The sequence below is a fragment of the Bos javanicus genome, chromosome 11 (genome assembly GCF_032452875.1).
Source record: "Bos javanicus breed banteng chromosome 11, ARS-OSU_banteng_1.0, whole genome shotgun sequence".
Lineage (NCBI taxonomy): Eukaryota > Metazoa > Chordata > Mammalia > Artiodactyla > Bovidae > Bos > Bos javanicus.
Genome location: NC_083878.1, coordinates 29,438,674 through 29,455,099, shown reverse-complemented (window position 1 = coordinate 29,455,099; position 16,426 = coordinate 29,438,674). Strand labels below are relative to the sequence as shown.

Here is a 16,426-nt window from a genome sequence, read left to right as displayed (position 1 = left end):
ATAGCCCATGTTCATTGTTCAGAAGAGTTAATATAGTTAAAATGTCTGTACTACCCAGATCAATCTATAGATTTAATATAATACCTGTCAAAACACCCATGACTGTTTTTTTTTTACATAATTAGAACATAATCCTAAAATTTATATGGAACCACAAAAGACCCTGAATAGGGAAAGCAATCTTGAGGCAAAACAACAAAGCCAGAGTTATCACCCTCTCTGATTTCAGACTATACTACAAAGTTACAGTGATCAAAACAGCATAGTAATGGTATAGATAAATGGGACAGAATAGAGAGCCCAGAAATAAAACCATGCCTTTACGGTTAATTAAGTTACAACAAAGGATGCAAGAATGTACAGTGGGAAAAAGACTGTCTCTTTAGTATTGCTGCTGGGAAAACTGGACAACTACATGTGAAAGAATGAAATTAGAGCATTTTCCTACATCATCCTAATGAGTAGGGTTGGATTTTTTAATTTATCCCAATTTTCTGACCTTGTTGGAATTGGTATAACACAACTGAATTACATATCCACACTAATAGCTTCCTGTCTTTTTCTATGACTCCAAGCTACTGCAGGATTTCTGAGTGCCTAATCAGCATGGATTGAAACATTAATTAACTAGGATCAGCTGTTTTTATGGGCATATTGTCTAGATTCTCTGAGCCTTACATTACAAGTGAGGAATGAAGAAGCATATGCAGGAATTAGAGTAAAATGTACTTACTGTATATAAATGCATGCATGAAAACATGCATTACATATATGCACAAGGGAGCCATCCAGATAGTTTGCAACATGTTCAGCAATGCACAGAGAAGCAATCTCTTGTGTAAGGCAGCTGAGTATTTAAGACTTCCTGGAAAAGTCAGTCCTCTCTCAGCCATATTAAATAGCAAAGAATGGCCATTGCCAAGTAAAGTAGGACAAATAAAGAAGCTATGGATAACCAGTATTCCTTCTAGAGTAAGGCTAAGAGTTTTTCCATGATTGCTTCCTTGAAAAAAATCTTATGCAATTGCTGAGTATAGATGAATAAACAGTGGCTTTAAAGTTTTTTTTTTCCCCTCACTTTTCAGTTCTCTTTCTTCCTTCTCCTCCTGTATATGTGTATATAATGTGCCTGAGTGGGAGAGAGAGGGAGCAGAGAGCGAGGTGCACGAAGCATACATTCACAGTGTAAAGTAAATAGAAAGCAAACACCTGTGTCATCGTCATCAAAATCAAGAAGTAGAATGCTGTGCCCCCCAAGAAAGCCCCCTGCTTAAAATGCATGTCTATGCTTCCAGCATATAATAATAATAATAATAATAATAAATACCTATGTTCCCTAGGTGTTTATTCTGTCAAGTGAACAATGAACAATGCACAGGTGCATTAGGACATTGTGTCTATTTCATCATAAAATTTGTATTTACTGTTATTATCACTGAATCCACAGAAAATGCCTCTGCAGTCAAAATTCTGTGTTAATATGTGAAAGATAGCTGTAGGATCAGATACAACAGGTGAACTTACTACATGAGGCAGATAACACCAGGATATGAACGTCTCGTTTCCAACAAGAGCAGTATTGTATTTTTAAATCTGATTTTAAATTAATAGGGGTGGAAGAAGAATGCCCATTTTGAGCAGGATTCAACTCCTCCCTGCCAACTCCTGGAACACAGGAAGTTCCCGTCTGTCTTCCCCTGGCTTCTCATTCTCTTTCTTTTTCTCCATCCCTCCCTTCACAGAGCCCACTAGCTATGCTTACCAGTTCCTAATTCTCCCTTGCTTCTCTTACTGTGGGCTGACATCCACAGACCCAGGGATAATGGAGCTATCCAGGCAGTTTGTAACAAGTTTCACAGTGGGCAGAGAGACAGTCCATTCCACAATGTTCTTCCTTCTTAGAATCTCCCCCTTGCCCCCGTTAAGGGGTCTTACCTTTCTTAAAAGCATACTCAAATCTCACTGTCTTTACCATCTTTATATCACCCAGTTAGATTTATTTATTTATTTCTCCCCCCTACCCAGTTTTACTGAGGTATAACTGACAAATAAAACTGAACATATTTAAGGTGTACAACATGATTTGATATATGTATAAATTGTGAAATGATTACCACAGTCAAGTTAATTAACACATCGATCACCTCACACAGTTAACATTTTGTGTGTGAGTGTGTGTGTGTGTGTGTGATAAGAACACACAAGATCTACTCTCCTAGCAATTCTCAAGTGTGCAATACAGTATTATTAACTATAGTCACTATGCTGTGCATTATATCTCCAGAACTTATTTATCTTAATAATAAAGTTTGTACTTTTGACCAATGTTTCTCCGTTTCCCCCATCTGTCAGCTCCTGGAACCACCATTTTACCCTCTGTTTCTGAGTACAGCCCTTTCATATTCCACATGTAAGTGTTATAAAATGGTATTCATCTTCCTCTGTTTGGCTTATTCGACTTAGAATAATGCTCTCCAGGTTCATCCATGTTGTTGCAAATACTAGGATTTCTTATTTTTAATGGCTGAACAATATAATATATACATTAAGGGACTATATATCACATTGTCATTATCCATTCATCCATGGATGGACACCTAGTTTATTTCCATAGCTCGGTTGTTGTGAATAATGCTGCAGTGAATGTGCAACTGAAGATATCTCTTCCAAATATTGATTTTGTTTCCTCTGGATATATACCCAGAAGTGGGACTGCTGGATGATATGGTAGTTTTGTTTTTGATTTTTGAAGAATCTCCATACTGTTTTCCATAATGGCCATACCATTTTATGTTTCCACCAAAGTGCACAGTTCAGTTTGTTTTGTTTTTTGCACGTGGATCTCCAGTCTCCCAGATACCATTTATTGAAGAGACTATAGCTTCCTTATTGTGTATTCTTGGTGCCCTTGTCAAAGGTTAGTTGACCATTTCTGTCTGGATTTATTTCTGGGCTCTGTATTTTGTTCCATTCGTCTATGTGTCTGTTTTTTGCTAGTATCATACTGTTTTGATTACTGTAGCTCTGCAGTATAGTTTGAAATCAGAATGTGTGATGCCTTCAGCTTTGTTCTTCTTAAGTTTGCTTTGATTATCTGGGGCCCTTTGTGGTTCTATATTGATTCTAGAGTTGTTTCTTCTATATCTTTGAAAAAATGCTGTTTTATGCTAGGGATTACACTGAATCTGTAGATGGCTTTGGATAATTTGGATATTTTAACAATATTAATTCTTTGAATCCATAACCATGGTATATCTTTCCATTTATTTGTGTCTTCAGCTTCTTTCATCAGTGTCTTATACTTTTCAGTGTACAGATCTTCCATCTACTTAGTCAGATTTATTCCTAACTATGTTATATTTTTGATGCTATGGTAAATGAGCTTGTTTTCTTAATTTTTTTTTAGCTTGTTCATTATTAGTGTATAAACTCAACTGATTTTTGTGTTGTTTTGTATGCTGCCGCTTTACTGATTTTGTCATTAGTTCAAACAGTTTTTTGGTGGAGTTCTTTGTTGTTTAGTTGCTAAGTTGTACCCCACTCTTTTGTGAACCCATGGGCTGTGGCTCACCAGTCTCCTCTGTCCACGTGATTTCCCAAGCAAGAATACTGGAGTGGATTGCCATTTCCTTCTCCAACGGATCTTCCCAACCCAGGGATCAAACCTGCATGTCCTGTATTGGCAGGCAGATTCTTTACCACTAAGTCACCTGGGAAGCCCGGAGTTCTTTAGAGTATTTTATATGTAAGATTATGTCATCTGCAGACAGGGACAATTTTACTACTTCCTTTACAATTTGGATACCTTTTATTTCTTTTTCTTGCAGAATTATTTGCTAGGACTTCCAGTACTATGTTGAATAGGAATGGAGACATAGGCACCCCTATTCTGTTCCTAGACTTAGAGGAACAGCTTTTTAGCTTTTCACCACTGAGTATGTGATGTTAGCTATGCGTCATCCGTTTGGGTTAATCTCTCTCTATCCCCCAGATGTCCAGTCTTTAACTTTTAGTATTGGTTATAGTGTTTTATGTTAGAATTGTTTATGTATTATGAGAATATGGCCTGTATTTCCCACCACTCCTAGTAGTTCTTTACCAGCAGAGCATGCTCACTATTTTGTGGTCAATTGGATTTGTTGAATCAAGTATACTTAAAATGTGATTAATTGTATAGCATTTTTCTACATACCACTGCAGGTGTACTGTCATAAAATTCACCATGAAAAGTGAGTATCTGTTGAGTGTTTTGAAGCTCTACCTTTGAAAATATACCTTTTCCATTCTTAAAATAGAAAATAAATGATATAATGTTGGTATGGTCATAAAATAAATTATATGAATGATAGATAACAAAGTGAGTTTGAGACCTATGTTAATCTTTTATTGGTGTCCTTGTCTGTTCTGTGTAGTCAGTTAAGCTTTCACCAGGGCAATACGAGCTACTTCCTCCACCAGTTCCCAAGCAAGCTTCCAGGTAATTAAGTACTTATTAAGTTGCTTTTACTAATTTCACTCATGCCTTTCTATTTACATACTTAATAGCCAACACTAATGACTTTTAAACCTCATGTATGCCCATTATATTCAGATTAGCATTTTAAAATATTTAATAAGAATATGTTAAAGATCCTTACATTTAAAAATACGTTTGGAAAATCGTACCTTTTTTTTTAATATAGGAGCTTCGTATTTCGTTCTACGGTTCAAAGGTTTCCAACAGGCTGCTTCACTCCTGTAAGTATATTGATAGACCATAAACTCATGATGAATTTGATATTTAAAATAGGCAGTGATTCCTTTTGAGATGTCAAGATTAACATTTCACTCATCATAGTAGAAAGGCAATGAATGATTAATGTGTTGATTCAAGATATACTTAAAATATATCTGAAGATACAGCGGGGGTGGCAATGTAAGTAACACATTTGTAAAGTTATAGAAGAAAAGTAAAGGCTCTTTTACTTTATTTAGCTCTTGATTCACATGACCTTCTCATTGAGGTCATCCCTAGTCACTTGTTCAGAATTCCCTATCCCCCTTTCTTGGTTTATTTTTCTTCATAGTGCTCATCACCATCTGATACACTTCATCTAAAAATTTACTTACCATGTTTTCATCTGTCTCCCCACAGAACGTAAACTTCACAAAGGTGGGGATTTTTGTCTGTTCTTGTCTTGTATACTGAGCATCTAGGAAAATGGTTCACACAGAGTGCAGAGCATTTGTTGAATTAATCAATTATTAAAACCATTAGAGATATTCAGTAGATCACTGTATTATTAACAAGAAAGAAAAGTATACCTAGTTTCTTTCTTTTCAAAAATGTAAAAATGCTTTCCCGTTTCTAAAAATTTTCAAATACGCGTACATGTGTTTGATAAAAATTAACTATTTTAGATAAGTAATCAGTAGGATGCCAAAAAATAAAAAGGGAAGAATGAGAAACTATGAAGCTATTTCACGGTGTTTTGATGGACTATAGTTATTTATTTGTAATTAGAAACAGCAGTGCAAGGGGGGAGACATACAGTGAACATCTGAAAGAGGAGCTGAGATAACCAAACTGAGCTCAAAAATAGACTCCAGAATACATAAGATCTCTGTGTTTGATAAAGAAGGCATGACAAATCAGTAGGAAAGAGAGATATTTTATGCTAGATGATTAATTAACTTGTAAATATTAGACTCTTCCTACCACATATAGTAAATTCCATACTGACTAAAGAATTAAATGCTTTTGAACTATAAAACTAGAAGAAAATATATTAGCATATATTTAATTTTGGGCTTCCAGGTGGTGCTAGTGGTAAAGAACCTGCTTGCCAATACAGAAGGCATAAGAGATGTGGGTTTGATCCCTGGGTCGGGAAGATCCTCCGGAGGAGGGCATGGCAACCCAGTCCAGTATTCTTGCCTGGAGAATCCCATGAACAGAAGAGCCTGGTGGGCTCCAGTCCACAGGGTTGCAAAGAGTTGGACACAACTAAAATGACTTAACATACACACACACACACACATTTAATTTTAGGATAAGGCAGATTTTCTGAGACAACAGAAATGAGTGGATTGCAAAGGAAAAGAAGCCTTAGGTTTGATTACATAACATTTTGAATTTTTTGTACACCAGGAAACAAACTATAAACAAAGTTAGTAGGCAAACGCAAATTAGGAAAAATATTTTCGACATACATGGCAGATAAATAGTTAATGGCTTATCTTAAATTCTGTTAATAATTTATAGGAAATAGAAAAGTAAAACAGATAAAGACAGTGAATAGACCATTTGTAAATAAGAAATTCAGATATCCAGTAAAGGTGAAAAAATTTTGGTCTCACCAATACTTAAGTGTGGGAAACTGAAAAGCTGACTGAGGGGCTTCCCTGGTGGTCTAGTGGTTAAAGAATCTTTTTACATTGAAGTATAGCTGATTTACAGGCTTCCCTGGTAGCTCAGCTGGTACAGAATCTGCCTGCAATGCAGGAGACCCCAGTTCGATCCCTGGGTTGGGGAAGATCCCCTGGAGAAGGGAATGGGTACCCACTCCAGTATTCTGGCCTGGAGAATCCCATGGACAAGGAACCTGGCAGGCTACAGTCCGTGGAGTTGCTAAGAATGAACTTTCACTTCATTTGGTTTAATATTAAACACTTCATTTGATTTAATATTTAACACATTTAATATTGTGTTTCAGGTGTAAACAAAGTGATTCCATTTTATATATGTATTTTTTCAGATTATTTTCCATTATGGGTTATTATAAGATATTGAATATAGTCCCTGGCTATACAGTAAATCCTGTTGCTTATATGTTTTATGTGTAGTATTAGTAGTTTATATCTATTAATCACGTATGTCTTAATTTACCCTCCCTTTCTCCCCTTTTGATAACTGTCCATTTGTTTTCTGTGTTTTTGTTTTGTATATAGATTCACTTGTATTATTTTTTTGATTCTACATGTAAGAATCTAGATACATATCATATGTGTTTGTCTTTCTCTTTCTAACTTACTTCAATTAGTGATAATCTCTGGGTCCATCCTTGTTGCTGCAAATGGCAGTATTTCATTTTTTAGGACTAAATAACACTCTGTTGTATATCTACCACATCTGCTTTATCCAGTTTCTGTTGATGGGCACTTGAGTTGTTTCCATGTTTGGCTGTTGTCAATACTGCTGCTATGAAAACTGGGGGGTGTGTATCCTTTCAAATTAGTTTTCATCTTTTCCAGGTAAATGCCAAGGAATAGGGTTGCTAGATCATATGGTAACACTATTTTAGGGTTTTTTTCCTTTAAATAAGATGTGACTTTATTGCTAAATAGGTGCTCAGTGATTATCTAGAGAGTACTAAAGAATGAGATATAATGAATTTGCAAATTGTTATCAAAGACTCAATGACATTAGAGTCATTGTCCCATGTTTTCCCATGAGTTTATTTAAATATTGAAAATGCCTTTTTCAAAATATATATCCTAAAAATTTGCTGATTTACTATTTGCCAAGCATTCTGCTAGGCATTTTTTTAAAAATGTATCTATTTTTAATTGGAGGATAGTTGCTCTGCCATATTGTGTGGGTTTATGCCATACATCAGCATGAATCAGCCATAGGTCTTGTGTATGTCCCCTCCCTCTTGAGCCTTCCTCGCATCTCCCACGCTGTTCCGCCCCTCTAGGTGATCACAGAGCACTGGGTTGGGCTCCCTGCCTCGGGCGGTAACTCCCCACTGGCCATCTGTTCGCATGCGGTGATGTGTGCATCTCAGTGCTGCTCTCTCCATCGTCCCCCGTCTCCTTCCCCTGCTGTGCCCACGAGTCTGTTCTCTGTGTGTGCGTCTCCATTGCTGCCCTGCAGATGCGTTCAGCAGTACCATCTTTCTGGATTCCATATGTATGTGTTGATATACGATGTTTGTTTTTCTCTTTCTGACTGACTTCACTCTGTATAATAGCCTCTAGGTTCATCTCCCTTGTTAGAACTGACTCAAATGTGTTCCTTTTTATGGCTGAGTAATTGTGTATATGTACCACAGCTTCTTTATCCATTCATCTGTCAATGGACATCTTGGTTGCTTCCATGTCCTGGTTATTGTAAATAGTGCTGCGATGAGCATTGGCACACATATGTCTTTTTCAATTATGCTTTCTTGAGGGTATATGCCCCGTAGTGGGCTTGTTGGGTCATACGGTAGCTGTATTCCTAGTTTTTTAAGGACTCTCCATACTATGCTCCATAGTGGCTGTATCAATTTATTTTCCCACCAACAATGCAAGAGTGTTTCCTTTTCTCCATATTCTCTCCAGTATTAATTTATAGATTTAATTTATAGATTATTAATTTTTTATTTATAGATTTATACATTTTTTAATTTGTAGATTTAATTTATAGATTTTCTGATGATGGCCATTCTGACTGGTGTGAGGTGATACCTCATTATAGTTTCGATTTACATTTCTCTAATAATGAGGTGGTTGGATGGCATCACCACGTCATCCATATGATGTTCGATGACATCATGTCAATGGACTTGAGTTTGAGCAAGCTTCAGGAGTTGGTGATGGACAGGGAAGCCTAGCGTGCTGCAGTCTATGGGGTTGCAAAGAGTCGGACACGATTGAGCAACTGACCTGAGTAATGAGTGATGTTGAACATCTTTTCATGTGTTTATTCGACATCTGTGTGTCTTCTGTGGAGTATTTTTAGTTTTTGAAGGAACCTCCATACTGTTCTCCATAGTGCCTGTACCAGTTTACATTCCCCCCAGCACTGTAGGAGGCTTCTCTTTTCTCCACACCCTCTCTAGCATTTATTATTTGTAGACTTTTTGGAGATGGTCTTTCTGACCAGTGTGAGGTGATACCTTGTTGTGCTTTTGATTTGGATTTCTCTAATAGAGATGCTGAGCATCTTTTCATGTGCCTCTTGGCTGTCTGTATGTCTGGAAGTTCTCTCAATTCCTGTTTTCAGTAAAGGTCCCTGTCTTCCCATCACCTGGGATCCTGGATCCAGGTCTATGGCTCAATCTCTTTAGAAATGAAACCTTTCATCTCCTACAGGGATGAGGAAAGGGCAGCTACCTGACTGCTAAAAGTAGATACCTAGGGACCTAGAGAAAAGAGCACACTCAACCCTCCTGCACTTCACTGATGCCTAAGGCCTGAAATTCCTGAGCTTTTCTTGGATTCCTTGGGCCTCACCCTCACCTCCACCTCGCTGATGCCTAAGGCCTGAAATTCCTGAGCTTTAGCTTTTCTTGGATTCTGTGGAGGAAAACAGCCCACTTTTCATCAGCAGGCCCTCTCCATGCACCAGGCTTCAGCGTTCTCCACCCTGCCACGTCAAGGACCATTCCTCCAAACTGCTTCACGTTCTCTCAAAATACATGATCTCTGTTGGGTGTTATCTCTTCTCTTGATTATATGTGTGTGTATATATGTGTGTATAGAGGTGTGTGTGTCTGGGTGGAAGAGATAGTTATGCCTTTTTATTTGACAAGGGAGGAGTGATAATAAATGCATGTGTAAATAAATGCATTGGCTTTGGTAGTAAGCAGTCAAGACAGTTCCCCTACCCTCACACACTGGGTGATATTATATTTCCTTTGAAATGCATGCTTTCAATGAATGCCATGAGTTGAATAATGATTTGTTTACTATTCAGTTCAGTTCAGTTACTCAGTCGTGTCCGACTCTTTGTGACCCCATGAATTGCAGCACGCCAGGCCTCCCTGTCCATCACCAACTCCCAGAGTTCACTCAAACTCACGTCCATCGAGTTGGTGATCGACATCAAGTCCTCCTGCCCCCAATCCCTCCCAGCATCAGAGTCTTTTCCAATGAGTCAACTCTTTGCATGAGGTGGCCAAAGTACTGGAGTTTCAGCTTCAGCATCATTCCTTCCAAAGAACACCCAGGGCTGATCTCCTTCAGAATGGACTGGTTGGATCTCCTTGCAGTCCAAGGGACTCTCAAGAGTCTTCTCCAACACCACAGTTCAAAAGCATCAATTCTTCGGTGCTCAGCTTTCTTCACAGTCCAACTCTCACATCCGTACGTGACCACAGGAAAAACCATAGCCTTGACTACTAGATGGACCTTTGTTGGCAAAGTAATGTCTCTGCTTTTCAATATGCTATCTAGGTTGGTCATAACTTTTCTTCCAAAATTAGATGGGTTTTAGTCCAAGTTAGGCATCCTGAAGGGTAAGCAGCCTGGTATGTGAAATAGCACAAAGCTGTTGATTCTGACAGCTTTTGCCTTTGTTCTCATTGCTTTTTATGGAAGAGAAGGTTTTTAGAGATCCTTATTCTGCCATTTTCATTGATGTCACCTCATCCATACCATTTTATAAATAAAAGTGATTCACAGCTTGGAACATCCTGTCTTTCACCAAAGTGAAAAGAATACTTTCATGGAAAAGGTTCCAAGATATAGAATTAGCCCAGGGCCGTGATTCATGTCTGTCCTAAACATGCATTCCCAGAGCAGACTTGTGGGTTTAGTTTAGATCCCCAAACTTGTAAACGGCAGAGAGCAAACTGCTTTGATCCCAGTGGTGGGAGATTGTGGCACTCGGTGTGAGAAAATGATGCTTGCTAGGAGAATATCATCCCAGACGTTCTGGAAATCAATGCCTTGATCCTTAGTATTACATTAATTTACATCTCTACCAGCAGTTAAAAGAGTGTCCATTTCAGGAAATCTGTATATATCTTGTTTAGCATTGTTAATTTGATAGTAAAAGAATGACATCTCATTATTTTAATTTAATCCATAGGATCAGAGGCTACACATGCTAATTATTTGTTAGCTAGTTTCTTGTGGCTTTTCTTGCACGCTTTCTGGTCACATTCTTCACCTAGTTATCTACTGGGTGGAGTCATAACATTTTTTTTTAAGGTTTTTTTGGTGTGGACCATTTTTGAAGTCTTTATTGAATTTGTTACAATATTGCTTCTGTTTTATGTCTCCTTTTTTGGCATGTGGGATCCATGACCCGGGATCGCACCCCTTGCACCGGAAGGCAGAATCTTTTTTAAAAAATTTCTTTCTTTCTTTTTGGCTGTGCTGGGTCTTCATTGCTGTAGGTGGGCTTTCTCTAGTTGCGGGGAAGGAGCTACTCTGTAGCTGTGGTATGTGAGCTTCTCATCGCTGTGGCTTCTCTTGTTGCAGTATGTAGGCTCTAGAGTGCGGCTCAGTAGTTGTGTGAAAGGGATTAGTGCCTTGTGGCACGTGGAATCTTCCTGGACCAGGGATCGAACCTGTGTCTCCTGAATTGGCAGGCAGATTCCTAATCACTGGACCACCAGGGAAGTTCCTAACGTTCTTTTTTTGTTGCTTTGTATATACTCTACAGTGAGGAAATAGTAATGCTTGCGTTTGCTGAAGTTTTTCAGGAATTTTGGCTTTTACTTTTGTGTTTTCATATTTACACAAGTTTAAAATGTAAAATGTTTATATCGTCAGATCAGAGTTTGTAATTACCTTCTGGAGTGTAAAGTTCCATGAAAGAAGGGGCTGTCTTATTCACTGATGCCCCCAGCCCCTAGTACAGTGCTTCAAAAATGTGCTGAATGAACGAATGAAATCTTTGTATCCTTTCCTTTTCCATTTCTCCCTTAAATATTTAAAAAAATTCCCTCCAGAAATATAATGTCACTTGTAATTCTCTTCAGTTTTGGGGGGCATTAAAAAAAAAAAAAACAAATGTATCACTCTTTTAAAATGTGTTATGTGTAAGATCACAGTGTCACTTGAGCGTTCTTGACTTAGGACAGGTTGCCTCACCATTGGTATACATGAAACCTACAGTCACCAGAAATCTGACCTGCAGATCAGGTGCAAGACAGCATGACGACATTCAGACATTCACTGAGTCACTTTAAACCCTTTAGAGAATAAGGCAAATTATAAAAGATGGATACTTACAAGTTTATCTCCTCCTTTCCTTCCGTTATCTGTGAAAACTAGCTCATTGAAATGTGTTAGTCATTTATACCTAGAATCCCCAGGGGCAGCCTATCAAAAGAATGAAGAAACATGTGAAAATGTGGCAGATCACTACTCCATTTTTTAGTTGTAAAAAGTACAGTTACTTTGAATTTTAAAATACTCTAGGATCTTATGTGCCTGAAAGTTCCTCCATGTGGACAAGCCATTATCACTTGTTAAAACACACAGCCTTTTTGTTTAGGTCAGGAATTCCGTAGATGAATTTACACGTTGTCCCTAAGGTGTCAGTGCCTCTCAGGAGAGGCGGTTGCCAAGGGATTTGTCTTGTTGGAAGATGGTTTCTAATCTTTAGATTACCAATATAAGGTTGTATACTTACTGGATACTTCAGTTATTGATGAAATAATAATAATAATTGATTATGGCTGGGGTGGATACATGCATGCTCAGTCATGTCTGACTCTTTGCCACCTGGATCAGTAGAATTGTTTTGTGTGTAGGAAGGACCGAGGGGAGTGTTTGTGTGAACGTTTTGCAATAGACACCAGAAGATATGTTCTACCAAAAGTAAAAAGGGGCCTTTTGTACTCACGGAAAAAATTGTATTTGGAAACTTGTACCAGTCACCATTTCCTTTTAGCACCGTGATAATAATGACCAAGTCCTGCAGATCCTGAGATCCAATGCAAACACACAGTTCCCTCATAGCAAGTTTTTTTTTTTTTTTTTTTTTTTGCTGCATGGCAGGCACGTGAGATCTTTATTTCCCCAACCAGTGATTGAATCTGCACCCCTTGCATTGGAAGCATGAAGTCTGAACCATTGGCCTACCAGGGAAGTCCCCAGGATTTTTTCCAAGAGTAGAAAACAAACTGCAACAAATCATAGTCATTCTTATCCAAGCAAAGCAGACAAAGTAAAACTTGCCATTTGCAGTTTCTCCTCCTCTCATCCTTCCCTTTAATTCTTGACCTGCAGAAAAATTGCGTGAGTTTTGTTTCCTCCTGAATGCATTTCACAATTTGGGCATTTAGGATAGCAGATATCCTACACAACTTCTTTGGACATATAGGAAATACTGATGACTTTAAGGTGAGGAGGAGTAAGGAAGATTTTGTTTTTCTGTTTTCCCCAGTATCTATGAACCATAGCGTCAGTGCTTTTCTAGTCTCTCGCTGGTGGAAGTATACAGAATACAACCCCTTGCAAAGCCACCAAAGTATTGAGCCACCAAAACTGTTTATATCTTTCAGCCAATTAATTTCATTGTTTGAAAACTCTCCTAAAGTAATAATTTATTTATAATAATATTCATCTATGCAAAGAATATCATCAAGGGATTGTTTATAATAGCAAGATGATGAGATAGCCACAATTTCATATCTAGGAGAAGGAAATAATTTTAAAAGAATATTACCATATCTACACAGAGGAATATTTTACAGCCATTAAAATAATTACTGTTAAAATTATGAAATAGCACCAGAAATGTTTATGAACTAACTTAGCAATCCCCAGCCTTCTTGGCACCAGGGACTGGTTTCATGGAAGGCGATTTTTCCAAGGAACAGGCGGGGAGCAGGGGAGATCCCTGATCTAATGCATAGTGAAAAAATGCAGGTTGCAGTTTGGTATATCTATCATGATGAAAGTCATGTAAGAAAAATTATGTTATTAAAAACATGAAATGCAGCAAAATGCTTTTAGTGGCTATGCTGAGATGTTGTGAGGTGGGTGTAAGATGTTGTAAGGGTGGGTGTTTGCTTCCTTTCTCTCTTTTGCATTGCTATTATAATCTTTCAAAATACAATTTTTAAAAGTCAGAAGAATAGTTTGAAGAAAGGAGCCATGGAAATGGTCAACATAATATATTTTGTTACTTTAATAAAGATAATGCCATTACTACTACTTAATCAGGACTCAGTCATTCATATGATTTGGGACTTCCAACAGTGATTTGCTGAGCAGATTCTTTTCAATTATTTCTCACAGTTGCATATAAAATGAAACATGAGAGGGATATGCATCTTTCCTGGCAGTAGAAATAAAATCTTACAATGTCAAATGAAAAAAAATGGGTTTCTTTTATTTGATGTCAGAAGTATTTCAAGATGTTTCTGTATTTTTTAAAACCTGACAAGCCTATAAAGAATAGGAAAAGATCAGATAAACAGGAAAGAGTTTGTCCAAAGACAAATGAGCATTATGTGATTTATCTGTTTTAGTCACATTTGACAGAAGTTTGAAAAGGGGAGAGCAGGTTCATGGCATACTCTCTGCATTAAAACTAACATTATGGGGACTTCCCTGGTGGTCCATTGGTTAGCACTTCGCCTTCCAATACAGGGGGTGGGGGTTCGATCCCTTGTTGGGGAGCTAAAGTCCCACATGCTTCACAGCCAAAAACCTAGAACATAAAACAGAAACAATACTGTAACAGACTCAATAAAGACTTTAAAAATGGTCCACATCAAGAAATATTAAAGAAAAAATACTAGCATTATGAAAGAATGCTGAACCATTTCGGTTATTTCTGCAATTAAGGAATTAGTTCGATTAAAAACTCAGCTTAAAATCCCGTGAGGAGCAGAAAAATAATTAGTAAACATGGTCACATTGAAAAAAAGCCAAATAGATGTCTGTTTGAATGGAATCTGAAAGTTAAGATGATTAAAACAGTTCCCATTGTCAGTCTTCTCAAAGAGTTCACTTGTAGGTAACATTTTTGGAAAAATCAGTTCAGTTCAGTTCAGTCGCTCAGTCGTATCCGACTCTTTGTGACCTCATGGACCGCAGCATGCCAGGCCACCCTGTCCATCACCAACTCCCAGAGTTTACTCAAACTCATGTCCATTGAGTTGGTGATGCCATCCAGCCATCTCATCCTCTGTCTTCCCCTCTTCTCCTGGCTTCAATCTTTCCCAGCATCAGGGTCTTTTCAAATGAATCAGCTCTTAACATCAGGTGGCCAGTGAACACTCAGGATTGATCTCCTTTAGGATGGAGATCTCCTTTAGGTTGGATCTCCTTGCAGTCCAAGGGACTCTCAAGAGTCTTCTCCAATACCACAGTTCAAAAGCATCGATTCTTTAGCGCTCAGATTTCTTTATGGTCCAACTCTCACATCCATACACAGCTACTGGAAAAACCATAACTTTGACTACACAGACCTTTGTTGGCAGAGTAATGTCTCTGCTTTTTAATATGCTGTCTAGATTGGTCATAACTTTCCTTCTAAGGAGCAAGCGTCTTTTAATTTCATGGCTGCAGTCACCATCTGCAGTGATTTTGGAGCCCCCCAAAATAAAGTCAGCCACTGTTTCTACTGTTTCCGCATTTACTTGCCATGAAGTGATGGGACCAGATGCCATGATCGTAGTTTTCTGAATGTTGAGTTTTAATCCAACTTTTTCATTCTCCTCTTTGACTTTCATCAAGAGGTTCTTTAGTTCTTCACTTTCTGCCATAAGCATGGTGTCATCTGCATATCTGAGATTACTGATACTTCTCCTGGCAATCTTGATCCCAGCTTGTGCTTCATCCAGCCCAGTGTTTCTCATGATCTGCTCTGCATATAAGTTAAATAAAGTGAAAATGAAGTCTCTCAGTTGTGTCTGACTCTTTGCGACTCCATGGACTGTAGCTCACCAGGCTCCTCCATCCATGGAATTTTCTAGGCAAGAGTACTGGAGTGGGTTGACATTTCCTTCTCCAGGGGATCAGCAGGGTGACAATATACAGCCTTGACGTACTCCTTTTCCTATTTGGAACCAGTCTGTGTTCCATGTCCAGTTCTAACTGTTGCTTTCTGACCTGCATACAGAAAAATATAACTTTTCAAATATAACTACAGATGTACTAGGGTTTTTTAAGAAGTATGGAGTTCAGAGATACCATCAACTCTTCAAACTTACTTTTATTTGTTTATTTGACTGTGCTGGGTCTTAGTTGCAGTCCATGAGATCAGGGTTTGAACCTGGGCCCCCTACAATGGGAGTACAGAGTCCTAGCCAGTGGACCACCAGGGAAGCCCCAGTACTGTCAATTTTTAATTTCACAAATGTAGATAACTTTTGGCCCCTGCCGAGTTTAGTTCTACCCTATCCACCAGCATACTTGTCTCCTTTCTCCTCTGAACCTTTAGACATATTCTTACAGAATTCTAGAGTTTCCTGAGTGTACACCCTGCCACATGCCTCCTCCTGAATTCCCACAGAGGCACGCCCAGCTCCTCTCTGTGCCCTCCTCCACCCAGGGCTCTCCCCTCCTTGCTGGGGCACCTCTTTTCTCCTGGGCAGTGTGGTCCAGTTATCACACCATCCACCCCACCAAATTTGGGTGAGATCCTTTTTACCACCATGTCTAGTAATTTCAGTTTGTGTTGTGTATTTCTTATGTTTTGCATGTGTATATATATATAGACATTGGGGGCTATACATTTTACTTTATCTCTGACTTTTTCTCTTTTCAA

At 38.3% G+C, this 16,426-nt stretch overlaps 1 protein-coding gene across 6 annotated transcripts in view; it reads left to right on the top strand.

Moving 5' to 3' along the window:
• The window catches only part of STPG4 (sperm-tail PG-rich repeat containing 4), a 49,325-nt gene that overhangs the window by 14,447 nt on the left and 18,452 nt on the right, over positions 1-16,426 (top strand). For 5 of the 6 annotated variants that reach the window (XM_061432283.1, XM_061432281.1, XM_061432280.1 and 2 more), the window contains exons 4-5: positions 4,413-4,477; positions 4,683-4,737. In XM_061432283.1, coding sequence (XP_061288267.1) covers positions 4,413-4,477; positions 4,683-4,737 — 120 coding nt within the window. Of the gene's footprint in view, positions 1-4,412; positions 4,478-4,682; positions 4,738-5,134; positions 14,921-16,426 lie in introns of those variants that run through there. The other variant, XM_061432286.1, reaches the window with a different exon arrangement.